Source organism: Myotis brandtii, unplaced genomic scaffold (genome assembly GCF_000412655.1).
Source record: "Myotis brandtii unplaced genomic scaffold, ASM41265v1 scaffold546, whole genome shotgun sequence".
NCBI classification, from domain to species: domain Eukaryota; kingdom Metazoa; phylum Chordata; class Mammalia; order Chiroptera; family Vespertilionidae; genus Myotis; species Myotis brandtii.
The window spans coordinates 4,765,071-4,787,599 of NW_005370016.1; the positions used below are offsets into that span (position 1 = coordinate 4,765,071).

The 22,529-nt window shown below is 33.5% G+C and overlaps 1 protein-coding gene across 1 annotated transcript in view; it reads left to right on the forward strand.

Moving 5' to 3' along the window:
- LOC102245168 (ephrin type-A receptor 3) overlaps positions 1–22,529 on the forward strand; it is a gene marked incomplete at its 3' end in the record, with an annotated part of 233,144 nt that overhangs the window by 104,996 nt on the left and 105,619 nt on the right. The window contains exon 3 of the mRNA XM_005878111.2: positions 4,436–5,096. Coding sequence (XP_005878173.1) covers positions 4,436–5,096 — 661 coding nt within the window. The remainder of the gene's footprint in view (positions 1–4,435; positions 5,097–22,529) is intronic.

The window sequence follows — 22,529 nt, forward strand, 5'->3', positions numbered from 1 at the left end:
CATATTGGATAGGAGGCAAAGATTATGTGGGAGAGTAAGAATACCAAGCATAGGCAAGTAGGCAAGGTATAATGGTTACAGGTCACAGGCAATGCAGGTGGGGGAGGTGTTGCCCAGGGAGGGTGCCTCTGGGCACCTCCAGGACCAGATTTCAGGCAAATAGGGGCTGGGCGTTACAAAGGGTAGGTGCTTCCAGGACTAGATCGTTCCAGCGATGAGGTTGTACATCTTTCCATAATGTAGGCAGTTCTTGGAAAATGATGGACCACATTTTGATATTAGCTCCCATGTCCCAGGGCATACAACTATCAGCCAGATTAGAATGTGCTTTCTCTAACCAGAAGAGAACAATCCTGGTTAAGAGAGCTTGATTAATATTTCTTATAATTGTATCTATTTTTCAATATTCTATTGCTGCCCCTAACACAATGACATAGAACTGCTATCTAGAAAATATGAATTAAGAGTCTCCTTTGTATCCTACACTATCTTTTGATGATGGGGAGGTTCACTCTGATTATGCTGTTGAGAATATATTTCAGAGTGACCTTGCTAGGAGGAGGACATCTGGATACAACTGGTTTCCAGTCCTATAATTTGGAACAAGAGAACACAACACAACCACAGGACACTGAGTTCTGTCTGACTTCTGTGGTCTAATAATAAATGCTTGGAGTAAGAATCTACATATCAGAATTGTTGATTTGGGATACTTGAGCTTTAGAAAGAATTTGAGCTCCTCCTAGTTCAGTATCCCCTTCTGCTGAAGACAACATTGCTGCTGGATACCCCTTGCAGAGATTTTCTTTAGGAATTAATACAATGAATAGAAAGAACCCTTGGCCCAACCAATTCTATATGGCACCTGTTTTCATTTTCCGAGTCTTCCTTGGGACAGTGATTGTAGCAATAACATATCTATAATAATTTATGAACATTACATGTTAGTTCTTGGAGTAAGAAAATAGGGTAAATATGGACATTCTTTAAAATTATATAGTGTAAGGTTTACAGCAGTAGTTTTAATTAATGGTTTTTGCTTAGCTGCTGCTATTGTGAAAATGCTCATTTAGGGATTTTGTTTCTACTATCTTCAGTCCTTAGTAAATGCCAGTTAGTGACAATGTTTTTGCAAGTGGTCTGAGATGGCAAGCCACTATCACTTACAGGCAATTTGGTCTTCATTACAAATTAATGAAGTGATAATTGCTCTCTGCAACCTTTTACATTCAAAGTATTGTGGTGCTGTTTGTATTATCTTTCTGAGATTTATACCTCTGCATTCAAGGACTTGTGATAGCTTGCTGAATTAGTATTGAGAGGAAAATTGTTAAACCAGAGTGAAAGCTCCATAATTAAAATAATAGTTTACATCAAATTATGAAAATTTCTCTATAATTTCTTCTTTGTTTCATGTCCAGTAAAAATGCTGCTCATACATAGCAGAAGAAATTTGCAATCGGTTCATCAAAGTACAAACTCTTATTTATTCTGAAAAGGAAATCTTGACCTAAATTTTTTAAGTTAATTGGTTTATTTTAAAATAATGATGTCCATGATCTAACTTTCTTTAAAATGTCCACAGAAAACATTTACTCTCTGGGGTTTTTGTTGGCTCTGTCTTTATAGTGCCTTTGGAGAGCCAATGTGATGACCATAGAAGTGATTCCACATCATAATGACCTTTCAACAACAGAGTATCAGAGTTATGGGGAACACCAACTCTGTTCACTCTTTTCTTTCTTTCTTTTTTTCTTATAATTTTTTGATCCTCACCTGAAGATACACTTATTAATTTTAGAGAGGGGGGAGGGGGGAGAGAAAGAGAGAGAGATGAGAGAACATTGATTGGTTGCCTTCCATACTGAGGATCAAACCCACAACCTTGGCATGTGATTTGCCTGGGAATCAAACCGGCAACCCTTCCTTATGCAGGTCGATGTGCTAACCAACTGAGCCACACCAGTCAGGCTTTTTAATTTTATTTTTCTGGTATTAAACATATACATTAATTTTGCTTAAAATATGACTATACTATTATAAGCATTTCAGTGTAAAATCCTGAGGATTGAGAATCTCATGCACAGTTTTCTTCTTAAAATTTCATAGAGTGGATGGTGAGAAATGGTGTATTGTTGATTAGTAAAAGCACAGTGTGAATATTTTATTTTCTTATATTAAGATAATAGTATAAACCTGTCTTATATATTAATTCTAAGGTTTTCTAAAATAGTCCAAACTTGTTTCTTTGTTGGACCTAAGTCAAAACAATTTTGTCTCCAGAAAATTAATGCCTTTTTTATATTTTAGATCTTGAATGATTGAGATTATTAAAATAAGTAGTGCTTTTTAAGTTTTTTGTTTTTGTTTATTTTTAGTTTTGTAGGAGAGGTAAGGAGAATAAGAATTATTTTAACTGTATTAATGGTGGTCCACAAATTAGTTTTGTTAATTTAAACACCCTAATGCAAATAATTTATTTTTCTAATTAGGTCAAAGGCCAAATAAATGTCATATTTCTTTTCTTGTGGTTATCATCAATTTCATCTTATTTTGTGACTAAAAGTTATGGATTGAAATTAATTTCGATGTGTTTTTAATAAATACATATAGAAAAAATGTTAATACACCTTAAGTGCCATTGATTTTGTTTAAAGGTAGGTAAACTTGCCATTCCCTTAATGGAGAAAAACTTATAATACGTTTATATAGGAGTTCACAAGGATTGTGTTTGTTTATTTATTTAAAAATTAAGATATATTATCTAATAAGAACCTTATATGTGTTACTTCCTTGAATTATTTCTACATGTATTATAAGAAAAAAAAATGTATGCATCTTCCAAAAGGTGAAGTTTTATGTTGCATACTGCCGAGGATATGAAGAGGTCTAAAATTTAGCAAAGGCAATGAAGCAAAACTAAACTTACCTTAACATGTTTTATGAATTAAATGTGGTATTTAATAAGGGTTATATAATGCATTCTTATGTAATAAGAATTAGTGAGGTATGGAAGGCATCAAGGAGAAAAGAGCACAATCCAGTTGGGTAATACCATACACAAAATAACGATCAAATGTATATTTAAAAACAGTGAAAGAGTTCATTTTGATGAGAAGATGGTATGTGCATAATGAAAAATAATTCACTAATCTCAATTCAGACTTCTAACAAAATCTAAATGTAGGTTAGCACCAATTTTTGGAAAAACAGAAATGTCAAACCAGAGTTATGCATAGGTAACGGGGAGCCTTTGAATTCAAGAATGTCATGGTAAAAATTGTACTTTCTGGGCAGCAGTAGGCAAAACTGTTATAATCATGGAGTTGTAAGTAACACAAACTATCTGATACCAACTTAAAAGCTTCTCAAAACCTGCTCTAAAAAGGCTCAAACATTTTAAATGTTTTTATAATAAAAACATTTGTATTAGGGTAGCCCAAACTGCTATAACAGCGACAACCCAAATTGCCATTTATTTTTTTTCTTGTGTAAAATTCAATGTGGGTAAAAGATATTAAGAATTAAAATGTTTACTACCTAAATGTTTACTATCTTTTGTTCTCTGTGCATAGCTATTTTATCTTTTATTTTGGGTCAAGAAGAATGGATGCTTATAGTTTTACTTCAAGTTTTCTCTCATAGTCCACCATCACTATATTAAAAATGTTATACATGAAGACACATGGTCATAGCATTATTTAGATTTACTTTGGTTTTCCATTTACTGATTTTTACCAAAATTTGGCCAAAATTGGGAGAAGATTAATTTAGGCAGTCATATTTTTTCATTCTTTTTAATAACAAAAACAAAAATCCAAAAACATACAATAAAACCATCTTATAGTGTTATTGAAGATGCCTGAGTTGAGCGTTTTGTTTGTTTGTTTGTTTTAATATATTTTTATTGATTTCAGAGAGGAAGGGAGAGGGAAAGAGAGATAGAAACATCAATGATGAGAAAGAATCATTGATTGGCTGCCTCCTGCATGCCCCACACTGGGAGTCCAGCCAGAAACCCAGGGATATGGCCTGGCCAGGAATTGAACAGTGACTTTCTGGTTCATAGGTGGTTGCTCAACCACTGAGCCATGCTGGTCTGACTGAGTTGAGGTTTTAATGCTGGAATATTTTGTGGTTTAATCAAACACTAAGCAATGTTTTCCCTGAATGTTCTGTGAACTTTAATGCAATTCACATGTATTCATCAAAATTGTAAATTATTTGTGTCGATGAATTCAGAGAACTTTGCAAATAAAAGATCAAGAATGTTATGGTGTTGCTACATCATGACCTTTAATGAGCAACACTAAAGTTTCAGCTTATTTATTTTGTATTTTCTGTGACACCATTAGCACCCTCATCTCGTTTATTATTTATTCATTATTCTTAACTTATTAATTGCCTCTTTTTTGTTTCTCCTCTGATTCTTCAGTGGGAAGAAATCAGTGGTGTTGATGAGCATTACACACCCATCAGGACTTACCAGGTGTGCAATGTAATGGAACATAGTCAAAATAATTGGCTGAGGACCAACTGGGTCCCCAGGAACTCAGCTCAGAAGATCTATGTGGAACTCAAGTTCACTCTACGAGACTGTAATAGCATCCCGTTCGTTTTGGGAACCTGCAAGGAGACTTTCAACCTGTACTACATGGAGTCTGATGACGATCATGGGGTCAAGTTCCGAGAGCATCAGTTTACAAAGATTGACACCATTGCAGCTGATGAAAGTTTCACGCAAATGGATCTTGGGGACCGTATTCTTAAACTCAACACTGAAGTTAGAGAAGTAGGCCCTGTCAACAAAAAGGGATTTTACTTGGCTTTTCAAGATGTTGGAGCTTGTGTTGCCTTGGTGTCCGTGAGAGTGTACTTCAAAAAGTGCCCATTTATAGTGAAGAATCTGGCCATGTTTCCAGACACAGTACCGATGGATTCTCAATCCCTGGTGGAGGTTAGAGGTTCTTGTGTTAACAATTCAAAGGAGGATGATCCTCCTAGGATGTACTGCAGTACAGAAGGTGAATGGCTTGTACCCATCGGCAAGTGCTCATGCAATGCTGGCTACGAAGAAAGGGGTTTTATGTGCCAAGGTAAGTCCTCCCGATTTTCCTTAAAGTGGTATTTCTCACCTGCGAGTTTATCGTAGAGTAATTGAAACAAATTAACTAAACCTATGCTCACTTGGCAGCCAAACATGCCTTAAACAGAACAGAGTCTATATATAGACTAAGTTTATTCCACTTGATGTGTTGATTCATCGTTTATTTTAGAAATATTAACATGTTTGAGCATGTGGTGCTGGCGTATACCCCACTAGAGGTGTAACTTCTGCTATTTTTAAGTTTTCCCTGCTATTTAATGACTATGGAAATGAAACTCTAAGAAAAAAATAATCCCCTGTCATTTTCATGTTGAAAGAAGAAACATCATTGATACTCGGGCAGGTAAGTTAATTCTAACAGAATTAGAACGCGTGCTGACTAGGTTTGTGTTCTTATGTCTCATAGTAGAATGTATTATATTGCTATAAAATTAGTCTTTTCTTATACATTAAAATTTTAAATGTAGAAATGCATAGGAATGCTTAAGTACCTAGTCTGTAGAATCTAATCTGTTTTAACACTTTCGTTTCCTATTACACTATGCCAAAGAAGTTGAGTTTGGTATTATTCTTAAGGCCATTCAGTAAACCTCAAGTCCACAGGGAAGAAATTATTATACTTTATATATAAATTTACCTTTCTAACAATCTGAATGGAACATAGCATTTTGCTTTTGACTACAGATATAGTTTATAGAAAAAAATTTTAATGGGAACAAATGGTACATTCTAGCCTCATACTTCTTGGTATTATTTAGATCCTTGGTGATCACCATTAGAATACTGTTACTAAGGATAGTTTTGAAATTTCTAAAATTGAAACAATATACTAGCTACTGCTTGCTTATATACATGAGTAGAGGGAACACTCCATAGCTTCATTATCCACTTGTATTGTGTTTTATTATCATAGTATTATTTGTGATATATGATGTTTCTGAGATTAATTTTAAATGAAATGATTAAGACCTAGCTGAAGAGGAATTAAATATTCTCTAATTTCTCACCTTCACTAATTTCATCCCTATGGAACCAATCTCTGATACTCATACCAGGAGAGGAATCATGTGTCTCCATTTTAATAATATGTATCGATTTAAACAAAGATATCTCATAAAGCATTACATTCAGCAAGAAATCTAATCATTAGATGTTTGGATTTTAAATAATTTTATATAGTGCTTTATATCTCAAAAAGAATTAAAAGAAATAGAAAAATAAGTATCAGTGAGATAAATAGAATCACATAAAAGTGATAATAGAAATAAAAGATTCAAATTATCAGCTCATTACACATACTGACTTGAAGACAACTTTAGAAGAATATTTTTAAAAAAGAGTAATGTTAAGTGGTATTCAGAAAGTTCACAATAAATTCAGAATTGCTATTATTTTACTAACTGCATCTTAATTTACCGAACCACTTTTTTAAAAGTTACTATGCTATTCAGTGATGCTCCATGTCAAATTATTCCTAGAGAACACATTGATGTCAGTTTTACATCCTTGAATTATGTACTTTATTATATTGAAGGACATCACAGCACCTCTTTGATATAAAAAATACTATATTGTTGCAGACTTTCTTGACGTTTATAAATACTAGTATTAGAATAAGACATGCATATGCTTAAATACAAACTATTCTAAGAAAATATATTGGAAATAAACTAATAACAATAATTTTAGTAGAAGTGAAGATGATGTGTGAAATGGGATGTGACTGGAATTTAAAAAGGGATGATTTTTCAGTCATGTAATTTGAAGGTGGAGCATAGACTTACAGTTATTTGTTGACATTTGCTAATTTATCAAGTTCTCAACACCTTGATTCTGTAATTGTGTAGGCCAGCTTGGCTTGAGGCTTGTAATTTTGCTATTGTTGTCAGTGATGGTGCTGGTGTTTGTTATGGTTTCCTTTCTTAATTTTTAATTTTATGGTTGGTTTTTAATAAGATTGTGGGCTGGTCAGAAGAGCTGGCTATGACTCTCACAAATCAGTGTTTGATCACAAGTACTTCAGGCACACAGAGACATGGTAATGCTTCAAAAAGGTAAACATGACAAAATAGCTAAACGTGTGTTTCATTAGTTGTTCATTTTGTTGTTTTTTGTTTACAAAAAATCATGTCACTCTTTTGAAAAGTAATCATAGCCTTTTAATTGACTAAACCAGAAGAAAATGAGACTCCTTCACTTTATTTCAACAACTTTAATGAGAACGTACTTCATGCTTTTAATTGACTAAAACAGAAGAAAATGAGACTCCACTTTATTTCAACAACTTTAATGAGAACGTACTTCATTCCAAGCACTGTAGTAACAATTCAGACTTTTTAAACATTCATTAAGCACTTAGGAGATGCCAGACACTGTGCTGACTTGTTAAGTAATATTTATGAGTTACTTCATTTTTCCTTTGAAATTACCTATTGATACATACTGTTATTATCTCCATTTTTAAATGAGAACAAAGCTTTGATAGTTTAAATGTCTTGCCTTAAGTTCCTTAATAAGTGAGTGTGAGAGTTGAGATCTGAAATTAGGCAGTCTCATCCCAAGGTCTGCAGTCCCAACCTCAACCCACAAGCTTTCCTATGATTCAGTCCAGTGGTGACAGAGACTAGGAAACCCCCAGGACACAAATTCCACTGGAGTTACAGTTCTGTATATTGAAGAATGAGTAGGGCCGCAAAAAGTTGGCGCAAAGTAACTAAGGATCTGTTAATATAAGGTTTATCTATTTCAGTATATTTCCCAGATTTTTCTGTTTCTAGATTTTTAAGAAAGAAGAATTGCTAGCCAAAATGCCATATTATGGGAAAATGAGGTTTGGCCTAAGTTAGTAAAATCTGGATATGTGGATTGTCATGCACTTTAGATATGCATAAAATATCTGCCAAATTTAACTCAATAAGTGTTTTTGACCATCTATTAATACAAATTAATAATGTGCCAGGCATAGGGGAAACATGGATAAGTAAGTCATTTTATCTACCTTCTAGGAGCTCACAATCTAGTATGAAAGACAGATACATAAGTGGATAATTTTAGCGCAAGACAGACCAATAAATCTTCTACCAGGGGTACAGAGGTGCTTTGGTAAATAGGGAAAGAAGATATTAATTTTGAGTATTTCAAAATTATTAATGGAAATTGTTCATTTATAATGAGAAACCTTTGCACTGAGATTTCAGACCCTTTACTATTGTGTTTAGAAAATTTTGGGGTAAAGTGAAAGAGCTAATCACCTTACACAGCTTATACATTTCAGAAGTTGAGTTTTATAATTTGTTTATTGAGTCATTATCTCAAAATGTGGAAAATTCCCATTAGAATTCTGGCTATTCCACAGGGAGGCCTTACAGAGGGTTTACATTTCATAACATAGTTATTTTATGACATCAAATGAAATATTTTGAATTATCTGTCTCACTCTAGACAGATGTTGGGACAGTTATTAAATTATGAAAACGTGACAATCTCTGTTTGATTGGAAAATTATATTGATAAAAATATTTTGTTTTCAAAAAACTCATCCATTACTTTCAGAGCTATAAGAAAAACCAAAATTGTCTTTGTATAGGACTATAGTTCTAACTAAGGTGTTATCTACCCTCATACATAATGCAAACTTTCACAATAGCCCACTTATTCCTAAAATGAGAAAAAGTAAAATCATATGGTATTTGTCTTTCCCTGGCTGGCTTATTTCACTAAGCATAATGCTCTCCAGATCCATCCTTTCTGTCCCCAAAAGTAAGATTTCCTTTTTTTTACGGAAAAGTAGTATCCCATTGTGTACTCGTACTATAGCTTTTTTATCCACTCATCTGATGGCCACTTAGGGTCCTTTCACATCTTGGCTATTGCAAATAATGCTGCAATAAACACAGGGGTGTATATATTATTTTGAATTAGTGTTTCAGGTTTCTTTGGATATATAACCAAAAATGGAATTGTTGAGTGACAAGGTGGTTCCATTTTTAATTTTTTGAGGGAACTCCATACTGTTTTCTATAGTGGCTGCACCAATGCAAGAAGGTTCCATTTTCTCCACATACTTGCCAGCACTTGTTGTTTGTTGATTTATTCATGATAGCCATTCTGACAGGTCTGAGGTCAATCTAATGAACAAAATAAACAAAGCAACAAAATAGAAACAGACTCATAGAAAAAACTACAGACAGACAGCTGTCAGAGGAGAAGGGGGTATGGGACTGAGTGAAAAAGGTGAAAGGATTAAGCAAAAAAACACAAACAAACACACACAAAAAAACCTCATAGACACAGACAACAGTATGATGATTTCCAGGGGGGGAGGGGAAAGAAGATAAAAGGAGACAAATGGTGACAGAAGGAGATTTGATTTGGGGTGGTAAACACTAATACAATAAACAGATAAAGTATTGTAGAATTGTGCATGTTAAACCTATAATTTTTAACCAATGTAACACCAATAAATTAAATAAAAATAAAAAGTTTAAATGAGAAAAAGTAGATGAAAGTATCCTTTAATCATTTATTCAGTTATTGAACAGTTATTGAACCTCTAATATGTGCTAAATCCTATTAGACATTAACAAAGGAAGATGAACATTATGACTGCTAAATTATTTTGGTTGTTTAAAAATATGAGGTTGTGTGTGTGTGTGTGTGTGTGTGTGTGTGTGTGTGTGCGCATGTGCATATATGAGTGAATATGTGTCTTAAAATGTAAAATGTTTTGGTCTCTGTCTCCAAAAGAATATAGATTTTTAGCTGAATTATAAACAGAGCTAAGTTAATAATAGACTGAAGCAAAGGTATTAGTATTGTTGAGGAAGGAGATATTGATAAGGGAGGACATGAGTGATGGGAAATTAATATTTTCTGCAATAAATGCTTTATGTTGCTGGCCTCTTTTCTTTGCTATCGAAGAAACATGAGAATCTAAGAGTAGAAAATGCAACTTTCTCTTTCAAGGATTGGTTGGAGGAATAAAATGGGAGCAATGAAAGGCATATTGGTAAATAATCATTCAGGATTATTGTGTGCTAAGCAAACTCAAAATGCAGAAAAAGGCAGCTCTAAGAAACTAAAAAGTACTTATTATGATAAATTTGGTAAGGTAGAAATGCACATTAAAAAAACTACACAAGCTTAAACTTATAACGGGGTATTATAAAGATTAGTAAGAAAAATAAGAATTCATGCATCATACTTGGTTTGAGAGTGTGAGAAGCACTTCCTTTAATATATATTTTTAAAATATGTTTTTTGTTTAAAAAAGTCATTTCTCAACTTAATGATAGAGTAAGAAATTGTGGTATCTCTTAATTTACTCTGTGTGTGGCTCAAACCTCATTTAGGTCATGTTTCTGGGATCTGGGCAAACTTTCTGGATGTTGAGAAAATAGTCAATTTCAGGTTGAGTGGTTTTTATAAGATGTCAATAAACATGCTTTAAAAATATAATATTAAAAATTAAAATTATAAACCTAAATCATCTGCTATTGCTTTCATTCATTGACTATCTTGTTTTATGTGATTTATTTCATTTAGGAAATCCATCATACTTCTTACATTCCACCCACCATAACTCTTTTCACTTTTTAGGATTGGAGGTTTGGGAGAGTCTTGTTTTATGTGATTTATTTCATTCAGGAAATCCATCATACTTTTTACATCCCACCGTAACTCTTTTCACTTTTTAGGATTGGAGGTTTGGGAGAATTTTATATTAATTCCAAGGGAACCTCATGATCCTTATTATTTTTTATCCTGGCTAATGAATTATATTATCTGCTTTGATTCAGTTTGAAGAGAAGAAATGAGAATGCTAATGGCTTTTTATATAGTCAATTAATTACATTCGAGGCAGATACCAGGAGGTTACTATAAATATTCCTGCTCCTACAAACTTTGTTTAGACTTAATGTACCAAGTACCTTATTAATGTCACTGAAGAATCTGTTGCTCTGTGTTTTATCTCTGTGCATTCATCGTGGAATGCTAACTTTCTTCCTTGTTCTTGTACATTAGCAGCTTTATAGAAAAGTGTGTTTGATGTGATGTATCAAGGCATGGAGACTTGTTGAGGATTATTTGTAATTATGTTTGTTTCACCTAAGACTTAACAATACCAACTCTTACTCTCCACTTACTTCTCTGTCAATTCAGAAACTGTCTTAAAGGAGTTGTCAAGGTTTCCATAACAGAAAGGTTCTGCTTGCTTTGACAGAGGAGCTAGAGAAAATGAAACATCTCAGTAGAAATTCCTTAGCACCTACTGAGTCTATGTGCACCTTCTAAAACTGCAAGGTGTTCTTTTGTTGTAATGAATTCAGAAGTAGTTCTTTCCAGTTGTTTTAAGACGGGAAGTTTCTTGTCTTTTTGTTGGAGCATTGTGCTTAGAACCTGATAGAATATAATTAAGTTCTCAATTAGACAATTACTGAGTGAATAAATACTGGGGTATTTCTATGCCAACTATGTATTCTTACAATGTAAGTTCTGGAGAGAACATACTCTATATTATTTATCTTTGAATTCATGAGACCGTTTAGAAAGACTTGCACATGAAGATGTTCATGTTTGTAATTTGAAACAAATGCATTTGTTAGATCACATACAGTTGCAACAATTAAAGATTAGATTTATCTGAATTATCATTATAGTGATAATATATGAAGTAAAGTAATAATATTGCATATGCCTGAGAGAATACTTTTTTGTTTATAAATTTCTGATGAATATTATTTTTCTGACCTGCAAAAATCAATTATCACTAGTTTCATACTTATAGTAAGAAAGATCTGTTTATGAAGATGCTGAATTTTCTCCCTTAATTTTATATATTTAGTTCTTAATGTATGGATTCATCTTTTAATGACTGCACTGTAATGATCAGGTTTCTTACCTTGAATTACAAAAATTTTATTTGTTTTTTCTTGATTTTAAAACCACAGTCCTTTATTCTCACTCTGCCTTTAGCAGTTACACAGCCATGACTTTTCAAACAAATCAATCATTTCAATAAAAAATATGCCACTTATAAGCAATAATCTAAATAACTTTCAAATGAATTAAACAGATACGTTATGACAACTTACTAATAACTATAAAACCTCTGATTTATACAAGTTTCTGTCTTCTCACCAATTTAGATAATAAGTAATGGAAACATTAACATAGTGCAGAAGTCTGCCAAGTTTGTTCCCAAATTTCAGTTTTTATTTTGTTGTTCTATATAGCAAAACTCTCCTGCTGTTTGATGTTTTAATGCTTGGGCTCAAGAGTTCCAAGAATGCTACTGATCAATTGTGTGGCTCACCAGTTTAAACCTCAGTTTTCTTATTCACAAATTTTACCCTTTAGAATTGCCAACCAATGTGTTTCTTTCCCAGTGTAGAGTACCTAGCACTGGATGAAAGGTATTTTAACCTCATTGTTATTGTCAGTGATCAGCATTATTGAATATATTGCCTTTCCTGCTTTCTTATTTTAATCTGTATTAAAACACTTAGATATGACACCCTTTTAATAGTCTGTATCTTACCCTAAACCTTAGACTTTAGAGATATCTTGAGGGAGAGAAAATAATCTTACAATGAATTTATATAATTATGTTTTTATGACTTCATCACTGGCTGTCCACCTTCTTTCAAACAGGATTCTTCCTCCTCCCTCCCCCCAGACCCCAGGATATTTCATTTTTAGTTCCATTAAATCCCTAATCTATTCAATCATAGATGATATTTCCTCTATTCTTTTATGTTTAGCTTTTATTTTTCTCCTTCTTCTTCTAAACAGTTCTTGATTTTTCCCACCTGGCATATGTCATATTGTTTCTAGCATGGGTCTTTCCATTGTTTTTTCAAAAGCAGCCTTGAATTTTTATATGGACATTTTTATGTTGTATACCCAGAAAGATATTCAGGTTTTAGCTGATTTAAGAAAATATAGGTTAGGAAACAAGCAAACAACAGTAGCAAAATAAAATAAAAATGCTACATTTCAATAACATTAAATCTTGAATTATTTCATACTGTGATCTGTTCTAACATTCATTGTAAAAAAAACTAGATTACATAGTTGGAGAGGATATAACAATAAATAATATGCTTACCTTGTAGAAATTATGTGAATCAAAAATAAGTAATCAAGTAAGTAAAATATTTGTCCAGCCATTTTACTTGACTCTGTGTAGTGCTAACTATATCTATTTGACTTATTTCAGGTATTTATTATGCATAGTTGAGAATCACCCAAATAATAAAAAAAGGCAGCAGGGAGAACAATATAAATTGTATGAAGTAAAAGCCAAATGGGCTAGCATGAATTACTATGTAATATTACCGGATAATTTCAATCAAATTACTTGGTTGAACTGTCTAAACAGTAATTAAATAAAAACTTGTTTCAAATATGAAAAAGAGAGGGAGCATATTTTGTTTGTGACTTGTTTAACTATGTAGTTTATCTTTGAGTCTGTATAAAAACAAACAGTATAAATTTGAACCATGGATTTGCATCTTTAAGATACTAGGAAGAAATGCAAATTCTTTGCTCTGTGTATACTAAAAATCAGACTATTTTGAGCAGTCAGAGACAATTTAATTGCAAACATATTTAGGAGAGATATGCCTGTCCTTAAATTTAGGGAGTAGAACAAATTCCTATCCAACCATTAAATACCTCCTAATGAATAAGAACAAGTTAAATGATCAGCAATGAACCACCATAAAAGACCTTAAAAATCACAGGCAGTTTTATAAATGTTAGTAACATTCTAACACAGAATTACAGCTAAATAAGAATTACAGTGTTTTAGTAAAATAGTATTCTTGTACCTTGTATGGGTTAATTTAGTTATATAACATTATTAATTCTGTTGTTCGAAGAGGGGAAAACAGTATGCCATTTTCTCTTTAAGAGGTATTTTACTAGTCTTTATCATAACCCAGAAGACCATTTTATAGGTCAGTCTTAAGGTATTTTCCTAAGGTTATAACCTAGTTTACAGGCAGCCCTTATCAAATAGCTGTAGGGTATCTGCTTTTGAGATACCAAGTTCTTTTTCCTACATCACTCTGTTGTATGAACTTTTAGAGGCTTTGCCTGGTTTGGTCCAAATAATAATTTAGACCAAATATATAGTCTTTAGAGAACACAAATAATTTGCCCCTTGAATCATTTATTTGTTTAAGGGTCTGTCTGTGGCAAAATATGAATCAAACTCTCCAGGACAGAATTCACTGAGCGAATTTAAGACATGCGGGCAGGGGGAAGGACTTCCAATTCCAGAAAGAAAAATAGTTCTGATTTTACTCAAAAGAAGTATTATTTGTCGTTTCATTTTAAGCCTCATTTTCAAAGGTAGTCCAGAACATTGTTCTGTATACCACTTACTAAGGATCTATTAATGTAAACTCATCTGAAAAGTGATTTAAATTTTCAAGAAAAAGCCACATTTCTTTGTGAGAGAGGGAATACTGGTTATTTTGAATATATAAAAATTATACTGAATTTGACATCTTAATAAATAACACCTTATCCTATAACTCATGGATCTGCCATCATAAATTACTGTCAAGTCTAGTAAGACTCTACAGGAAGTCTTGAAATTTCATTTCAATTTTTATTTCTTTAACTTTGACTACTTTGGGGTTTATGCGGACAGTCATTTTTTGTTCTGCTTTGCTGCATGCCGTTTCATTAAACACATTTAAAAAGTACCTTATATATTATATAATCTATGGCTTTTGTAAATAATATTATTCATCTTTGATTTTTCAACTATACTTTTTCTTTCTAGCTATTAAGATCTTAGCAAACTTCTATATTTTAAAATTTAGAGAATACAATATAATTTTTTCAGACTGCATGTAACAATTCTGAAGAGGTTATTGATATCTTATTAAAATTTTCAACTATTTGTCTTATTGTTTTAGCCGTCCCCTCCAAGAGGAGGAGAAATCAAACCCTATGCAAAATAAACTGAGGACTAGGTCTTTTCCCCCCTCCTGAGATTCTTAGATTCTGTGAAATGCATTGGTAAAAGTTTCAGAGTGATTGCTTTGCCAGTACAGCTTCATCGAACACTTTCCACCTTCTTTCCTGTGATTTCTGCCCCCACTTAGGTCTGCGTTTGGAGTTTTGACAATCCTTTATTAGTTCCAGAGTAGAACTTATAAAGGCTAATAAGAGTTTACGTTACAACTTTGACAGCTGGCACTAAACTTTAATGGAAAACAATTGTAGAGAGAAGTATAAGTTTTGATAATATTTGATGAAAGTGCCCTTAAGTGAGAGCCATTTGAAAAGAATCATGACTAGAAAGACTGCATGCATCACCTGCTGCTGTCGCTTCTCATCCTCCAGGCTGCGGACAGGCATCTTGTTGGCAGACACCTCCGTGGTCACTTACGGAACAGAATCCATGAGAGTAAAAATTCGGGTGTCATACACTTTGGTCATGTTGTGATTTACTGTTCTGATAGCCCTCTGAGATGTGTAGCTGTTGATTGTTCTTTAGAAACATGATCACGATGTGAATTTCTGATCACAGTTTTTCTGTGAGAGGAGGGAGACCAGGGATCCCAAGGGTGACTCAAGATCAGGAAAGTCATAAACCTCATATAATCAGCCACAGATTTTTGTATTTTAAGTAGACAAATAAGAAGTAAGAATGATTTCTAATAGCAAAAGATCTGAATGTAAATATTCCTGAATACTCTCTTCAGTGGTTAGTTACAATGCTGCAAAGGTTAAACATGGGTGCTGTAATTGAAAACAGCTGTTGCTTTTTGATATGAAAACTCACTTTCAACAAGACAAAGCATATATGCTATGGGATAAGGGGATAGCATTCTTGAATTAGTGCATAAAGAACATGTAAAGTTTTGTGAAATTCAGAATCAAATCTGTATACCTAATTGGTTGGAAAGGAACATTTCTGCTTCTCTGGTATTTATCTGTATTTCAGAGACTTGGATCTATCTGCTGTCTTAATAGTGCTGCTATACTGAAGATGAGATATTTCAATCTATCAATCAGCATGTGTAAAACATCTTATGACATAAAGAATTGATTAATATGTTGAACTGGGGAGAAGGAAAGTACAATACTTGCTCCCAATTATCTTATATTCTAAAGGTGATATAAACTGAATTTATGTTAAATACAAGCAAGCACAATATTCTTAAGAAAAGAAGTGCTGCTAAAATGTGATAAACGGAGTTTTCAGTCTCTATGCAGTTAGATACTCCATCATTGTTCATTGTTGGCAACAAAAATCTAATGAGTGTCTGCTATACTAAGTATTCACTGAACAAGATAGAAAAAATTCCCTGCCCTCAAAGAACTTAGTGTTAGTGTAAATATCAAGAAATCAAGCCGAAACCGGTTTGGCTCAGTGGATAGAGCGTCGGCCTGCGGACTGAAAGGTCCCAGGTTCGATCCCGGTCAAGGGCATGTACCTGGGTTGCGGGCACATCCCCAGTAGGAGATGTGCAGGAGGCAGCTGATCGATGTTTCTCTCTCATCGATGTTTCTAACTCTCTCTATCTCTCTCCCTTCCTCTCTGTAAAAAATCAATAAAATATATATTAAAAAAAAAAGAAATCAAATGCTAATGCAAATGCTTTCAGTGTACCACCCATAGAATTGTAAAGCCTAGAGTAATCCCTGGCAAGATTGTCCCCAAAGGATATTTGGCAATGTCTGAAGACATTTTTGTTGTAGACATTGAAAGAGGGGATTGCTACTGGCAATGAATAGAGGCCAGAGCTGTTGCTGAATGTGCTGCAGTGCACAGGACAGCCTCCACGACAGAAAAGTCACCAAACATGCCAATGATGTCATGAAGGAGAAACCCTCATCTAAAATCACCCTTTTTAAAAAATATATATATATTGTTTATTGTTTGATTTGAGAGAGAGAAACATTAATTTGTTGTTTTACTTATTTGTACATTCATTGGTTGATTCCTGTATGACCCTGACCAGGGATTGAACCCACAACCTTGGAATATTGAGATGATGCTTTAACCAACAGAGCTGCTGGTCCAGGGCCTTAGAATCACCCCTTCTTTGGTAGAGATATAAATTAAGGCTAAAAGGTCAATCTGGAGCCCTGGCTCAAGCATCTTATGAGTGTACCTGAGTACTCATTCTTTCTGGGGCTTACTTGGGAATGTCTATAAATTTTGAAGGCATGTGATGTCCTACTAAGTGTTTAAGAAAGTGGCACATTTGCAAAAACAACAAGCAAACCAAAAAACAAACAAACAAACAAAAAACAACTAAGATTCCTTATCTGGAAGAAAGAATAAAGAGTTTAGGAATATTAACCGGAGGCTTGATGTTTGAAGGCTACTGTAAAAGAGGAAAAAATATTTCTTGCAAAGAGCTGGGCAAAGTGATTGGCACTCAGTGGCTTGAATTTAATAGTGCAAGAATAGACAATGTGAAGAGAGTAGTAAAAGAGACAACAATGAAAAAGCATTGGGAGACCAAGGGTGTTTCCTTATGCAAAGGGTTCAAACAGCTGCTATGGAGTTAGTTCCCTTTTAGGGCACTCGGAAGTGCTGCCATGAGATCAAATCTGACATTTGACTCTTTTTTTCTGTAATGTGATACTAATGCAAAGGTGGCAGGTAGATGCAGTTATAGCACACGACATATTGTATTAATAGTCTTCGTATAAAAAATGCCTGCGCTTCTAGTTTTATGAGTGTTTCTTCTTTGAAAATCAGAGCAGCGCCTCAACATCAGTTGTTTCTTTTAAAAATAGCATTTCTGTCCTCTGACATGTAACTGTGTCTGGCATCTCGTTCAATCCTCCCAAGGACCTATGAGGAAGGTGCTATTGTGTCCCCATTTCCCATGAGGGGAAAGTAGAGCCTTAGAGAATTTGGACAATTGTCTGATGTCAGTTAGTGAGTCACAAAACTGAACTTTTCAAAACAGAACTTTGAGTGCAGAGCGGCTGTGTGTGACTAGCATTCACCCAGCCTCTCCGGTGCAGGAGGGAACCTGAGGCCCACCAGCCTGTGCCTCCAGAGAAAGCCCCTGCAGTGCAGGCTGTCGTTGTTTGTGTTCCCCATAAAAGTTCGCAGAATGATGTATCTTCCTACATCCAACAAACAGGTGTGCCCGTGCAACATACCTTTTTGATATGAAACTCAAAGTTTTAGTTTTCCCTTTATATTCCCTTTGTGCTCTATTGTTCACCTTTAAAATATTTTATAGGAATTTATTCCATCTTAAATGGTGGGTGTTCTGCCTCAAGTATGATAAGTCATAAATACATTTGAAGTGCCATTTATTGATTGCCTAGTGTGTACCCAGTGATTAACATACCACTTTACCCTCAACAAAACCCTTTCCAGGTGCTTTGTTATTTGTATTAATGGCCATAATTTACCAGGGCAGGGCTAAGAGAGTATTAATTTGCCTTGTTTCACAATGCCAGGATGTAAATTAGGGTCTCTCTAATTCTGAATCCCAATCCTTCTATAACATTCTAAGTCAGTATATTTCATTTAATGATGATTTTGCAAGTCACTATAATGTGAATATTTGCAAGTTCTTGCTGCCAAAGGGGTAGCTGGAGAATTTGGTTATTAGTGTTGACATAAAAAGATTGGCAATAGTTCTTTAAAAAGGCAAGAACTTCATATTCATTTATATAACACTTCCTCTTTTTTCAAGATAGATTTGCGTAAAACTCTAACACAGAGATATTTTAACAGGGAATCTCTGGCCTTTATTTTCTGGTCATGTGGAACCGAGTCACGCCTCTAATTACCTTTGCGTCTCTTTCCATTGCTCCTGCTGTTGCTGAGGACATGATTGATAGGAGATGACGGCGAGTAGGAACCAGGCCCCAGAAAGACAGTCCTATGTGCCCAATGTGTGTACTTGCACAATATGTTTCATTATTAGCTTGACAGATCTCCAAGTGGAAGATTGGGAATGAATTTTGGAGAGAGCTGACTTATCTACTACACATGCTGGGTTTATAAAAAGTTCATAAACACTGCTATGTATAAAAATGTATATTCATGTGTGAATATATATATATAGCATGTATATTTATATGTGTATAAGTGTGCATGTACATAAACCTATGTAACATGCATATATATAATATGTACATATATGTATATATGCATGTTACATATTTTATTAGCATATATACACATTTAATTATTTAATAGGTAATATGTGTACTTATAAATGCACTTAAAATGTTTATTTTATTTCCATTCTGATTTTTATTATTTCCTTCCTTCTATTTATTTTGGATTTTGTTTATTTTTCTTTCTTTGGTTTCTTTAGGTGTAAATTTAGATTGATTATTTTGGTGAAAATGGGAAGGGGAATATAGTCAATAATATGATACATTTATACAATGAGAGATGATTACTTGAATTACTGGGGTGATCACATCGTAAAGTATAAAAATGTCTAATTACAATATTGTTTACCTGAAACTAATATAAGCAATATAAGATTGTATACCAACTATAAAAATATCTTTATTTCTTAAAACAAATTAAGAATATTGAAATAAAGAATAAAATATCAAATAAGTTCAGATGCTGTTGGATGCGGCACACATTTTTATATTTCCTGCTCCCTTTAAAATGAGGCAGCATACAAAATAAGTTAATAGCTATAATATGCATAAGTTTTAAATTTTGGAGGGAAAACATACTAATAAGTCTGTACACTTTTAGGTAAACAAATGTGGCTTAAAATGTACATATTTTCTAAGTTACTAATCAGGTTGTTTTATATGTGAATCATTTATGAAACTATTTTTCCTTTGACAATGGTACTGGTGTTACAGATTACAAATTTTTGTGTTGCTATTAGAAATTTTTTAGACTTTTAAGCTTTTCAGAATATAAAAGCTTGCATCAAGCAACTATTTCATTAATATAGTAAAACTTCCTTTAAAATGTTGTCATGAACAGAAGTAATTCTCTAGACGAGAGCTTTTGCTGTTTACAGTAGTTATGTTTTAGTGACAAGATATATAAGGATGTGTAAGGATGATGGGTGGGATAATGGTGTTCTATTAGTCCTTCAGTCAGAACTACTGGGAAAAGGAAGCTAAAAGTAAAAGCAGACTATATCTTTCTTAAGGTTGATGGTTGCTCTTATTAATGATGAAAAGGAAATGAGAAAATGCATTGACTTGCTTTTTATTAAGCACAGTAGGTAAAGCAGATGAATGTTTGAAAGCTCATTGAGCTGCCATAAAGAAATTTAAACATTGTTCATGTTGGCTAGTAGCCAAGCTCATGCTGTAAACTCCAGACAAGGGAAGGCATTGCAGAGGAATTGTCAGCTCTGTGTGTGGAGGATGGTTTCTGTACATTCTTAGTCCAGTAATAAACCCGAGATTTACCTAGCAGGGTTGGGGAGATTACATTTGTTTGACATGACTTAATATCCACCTACCTTCAACACAAAGGTCTAATAAGATTCTTTAGCATAAAATTATTGTGTCACTTGATTTTATACATTTGGATCTTGTTTATATCACATTATTATAATATTTTACATCTAGGAGTAAGTTTGGTGCTACATTTCTTGCCCTACAATATTATTTAAGAGTTAGAATTAGGAGAGAACCATAATATATGGCACTAAAATATGGGTACTAAATTGTTTTAAAGTGAATAAAAAGCGAGCTTTGTTATTGCTACAGATTGTGGTCTTTCTAAGATTAGCAGCTTTCCACTTCTTCATAAATCACTTCAGAATCTAGTTCAAAATTTGTACATAATAGATTCAGCTTTCGTGTGGTTATTTACAACTCATTTCTTTATTAGTATGTTCTTCATTAGCATATGCATTAAATCAATATATAACATGTAAATGAATAAACAGAAAAATTTGGGTAACTTTTTCAAATGTAGGCACCCATGGTGGAGATAGAAGTACTTAAACTGAGGAATTTGCTATACCCATACCTTGTATTATTTTGTTAATTGTAGTAGCATCTCTCCTTTCTGCACATTTTTCCATAAAAAGTATTTAATATTAAACTTCACAAAATAGAAGCAAAATTTAAATGTTTAGTTGATCAACTTACTGGTTGACTGGAAAATTAAAATATTGAGACCTCCAGTAGGCAAATTTATTGGAATACTTAATCTATAATAATAAAAGCGTAATATGCTAATTAGACCAGAAGTCCTTCCAGACGAAGCCAGGAGCTGATGCCAATAGCGGGAGGAGGAGGGGTGGGGGGAGGGGATAATAAACAAATTCTACTATATTAGTTAGCACATAGTTTGCTTTACACAAGCTCATTTTTATATTTCCTAACTTCTTTAAAAAATAATAAAAGGCTACACAGAGTAACAGAAAAGTAATTCCCTTAATTTCTGAAGAAGGAAGAAGGCTAGAAATAGCCCTTAGTTTATAATAAAAATATAATCTTATAAAGCCCATACATTTGAAGTAGTCTTCAGATGTTGAAGAAATAGACAGTAAAAATAGTTGCTTAACTTTTTATGCACGAATAAGAAAGTCATCTGTGATTTGTAATATTACTTCCCCAGTTTGAAGCAAAAAAAAATAAATTAAATTTGAAAATCGATGGATTCCTTATAAAAATATAAGTTGAAGGTGAAAAGGAATTTGGAAATTGTCAAGTTATCTATGGCTGAAATTATCCATTCTGGAATATCTATTTTAAGATTTTAGGGTTTAAATGGTTATAACTTAGTAATTTCATTTTATTTTCTATTGCACATTTGCTGGTCATCTATGTGGCATGATTATGTGTTGTTGCTTAGACAATTATAATGATAAGGGGAAATGCCTTTATAATCTAGTGCATCCTGAATCTAAGAAACTCAGTGGATACTTTCTGTGAACCTCTACGACACTCTACACTTTCTCTGAAGACTTTTGGTTGCAATCACAATTTCCTAAAAGTATACTGGGTTTGAAAGTAGACTAGGAGGAACATTTACATTTTCTACCAATTGTAACACTTTAAACATCTCAATCATTCACACACTTCTGTATTTCTTTTAGCTTAGTAGTTATCATGTTCTTAAACCAATACTAGTTTAAAAAATTAGTTCATGATAGCCTAGATTCTAAGGAAGGTGCATTTTCCCCAAAAAATAATAGCACAGGAGATACCTATGCTAATTGTTAAGCTAGCAATCCAGAGTGGCAAATATGGCTCCTAGATATGCCACAGTTTTGCGTAGGGAGGTTATGGCAACACCCTGAGGCCGCCAGTCAGAGTTCACCTTCCTTAAGAAACATAGTTATGACTTGTGGGGGATTCAGTTTCAAAGCTAATAGGAGAAGAATATTTAAAAGTTGTAAATAGTACATACAGTGAGTATGGTGAACATCACAATTGGCAGCCTGAGTACAGGACAAGAGGCCGGAGGGGC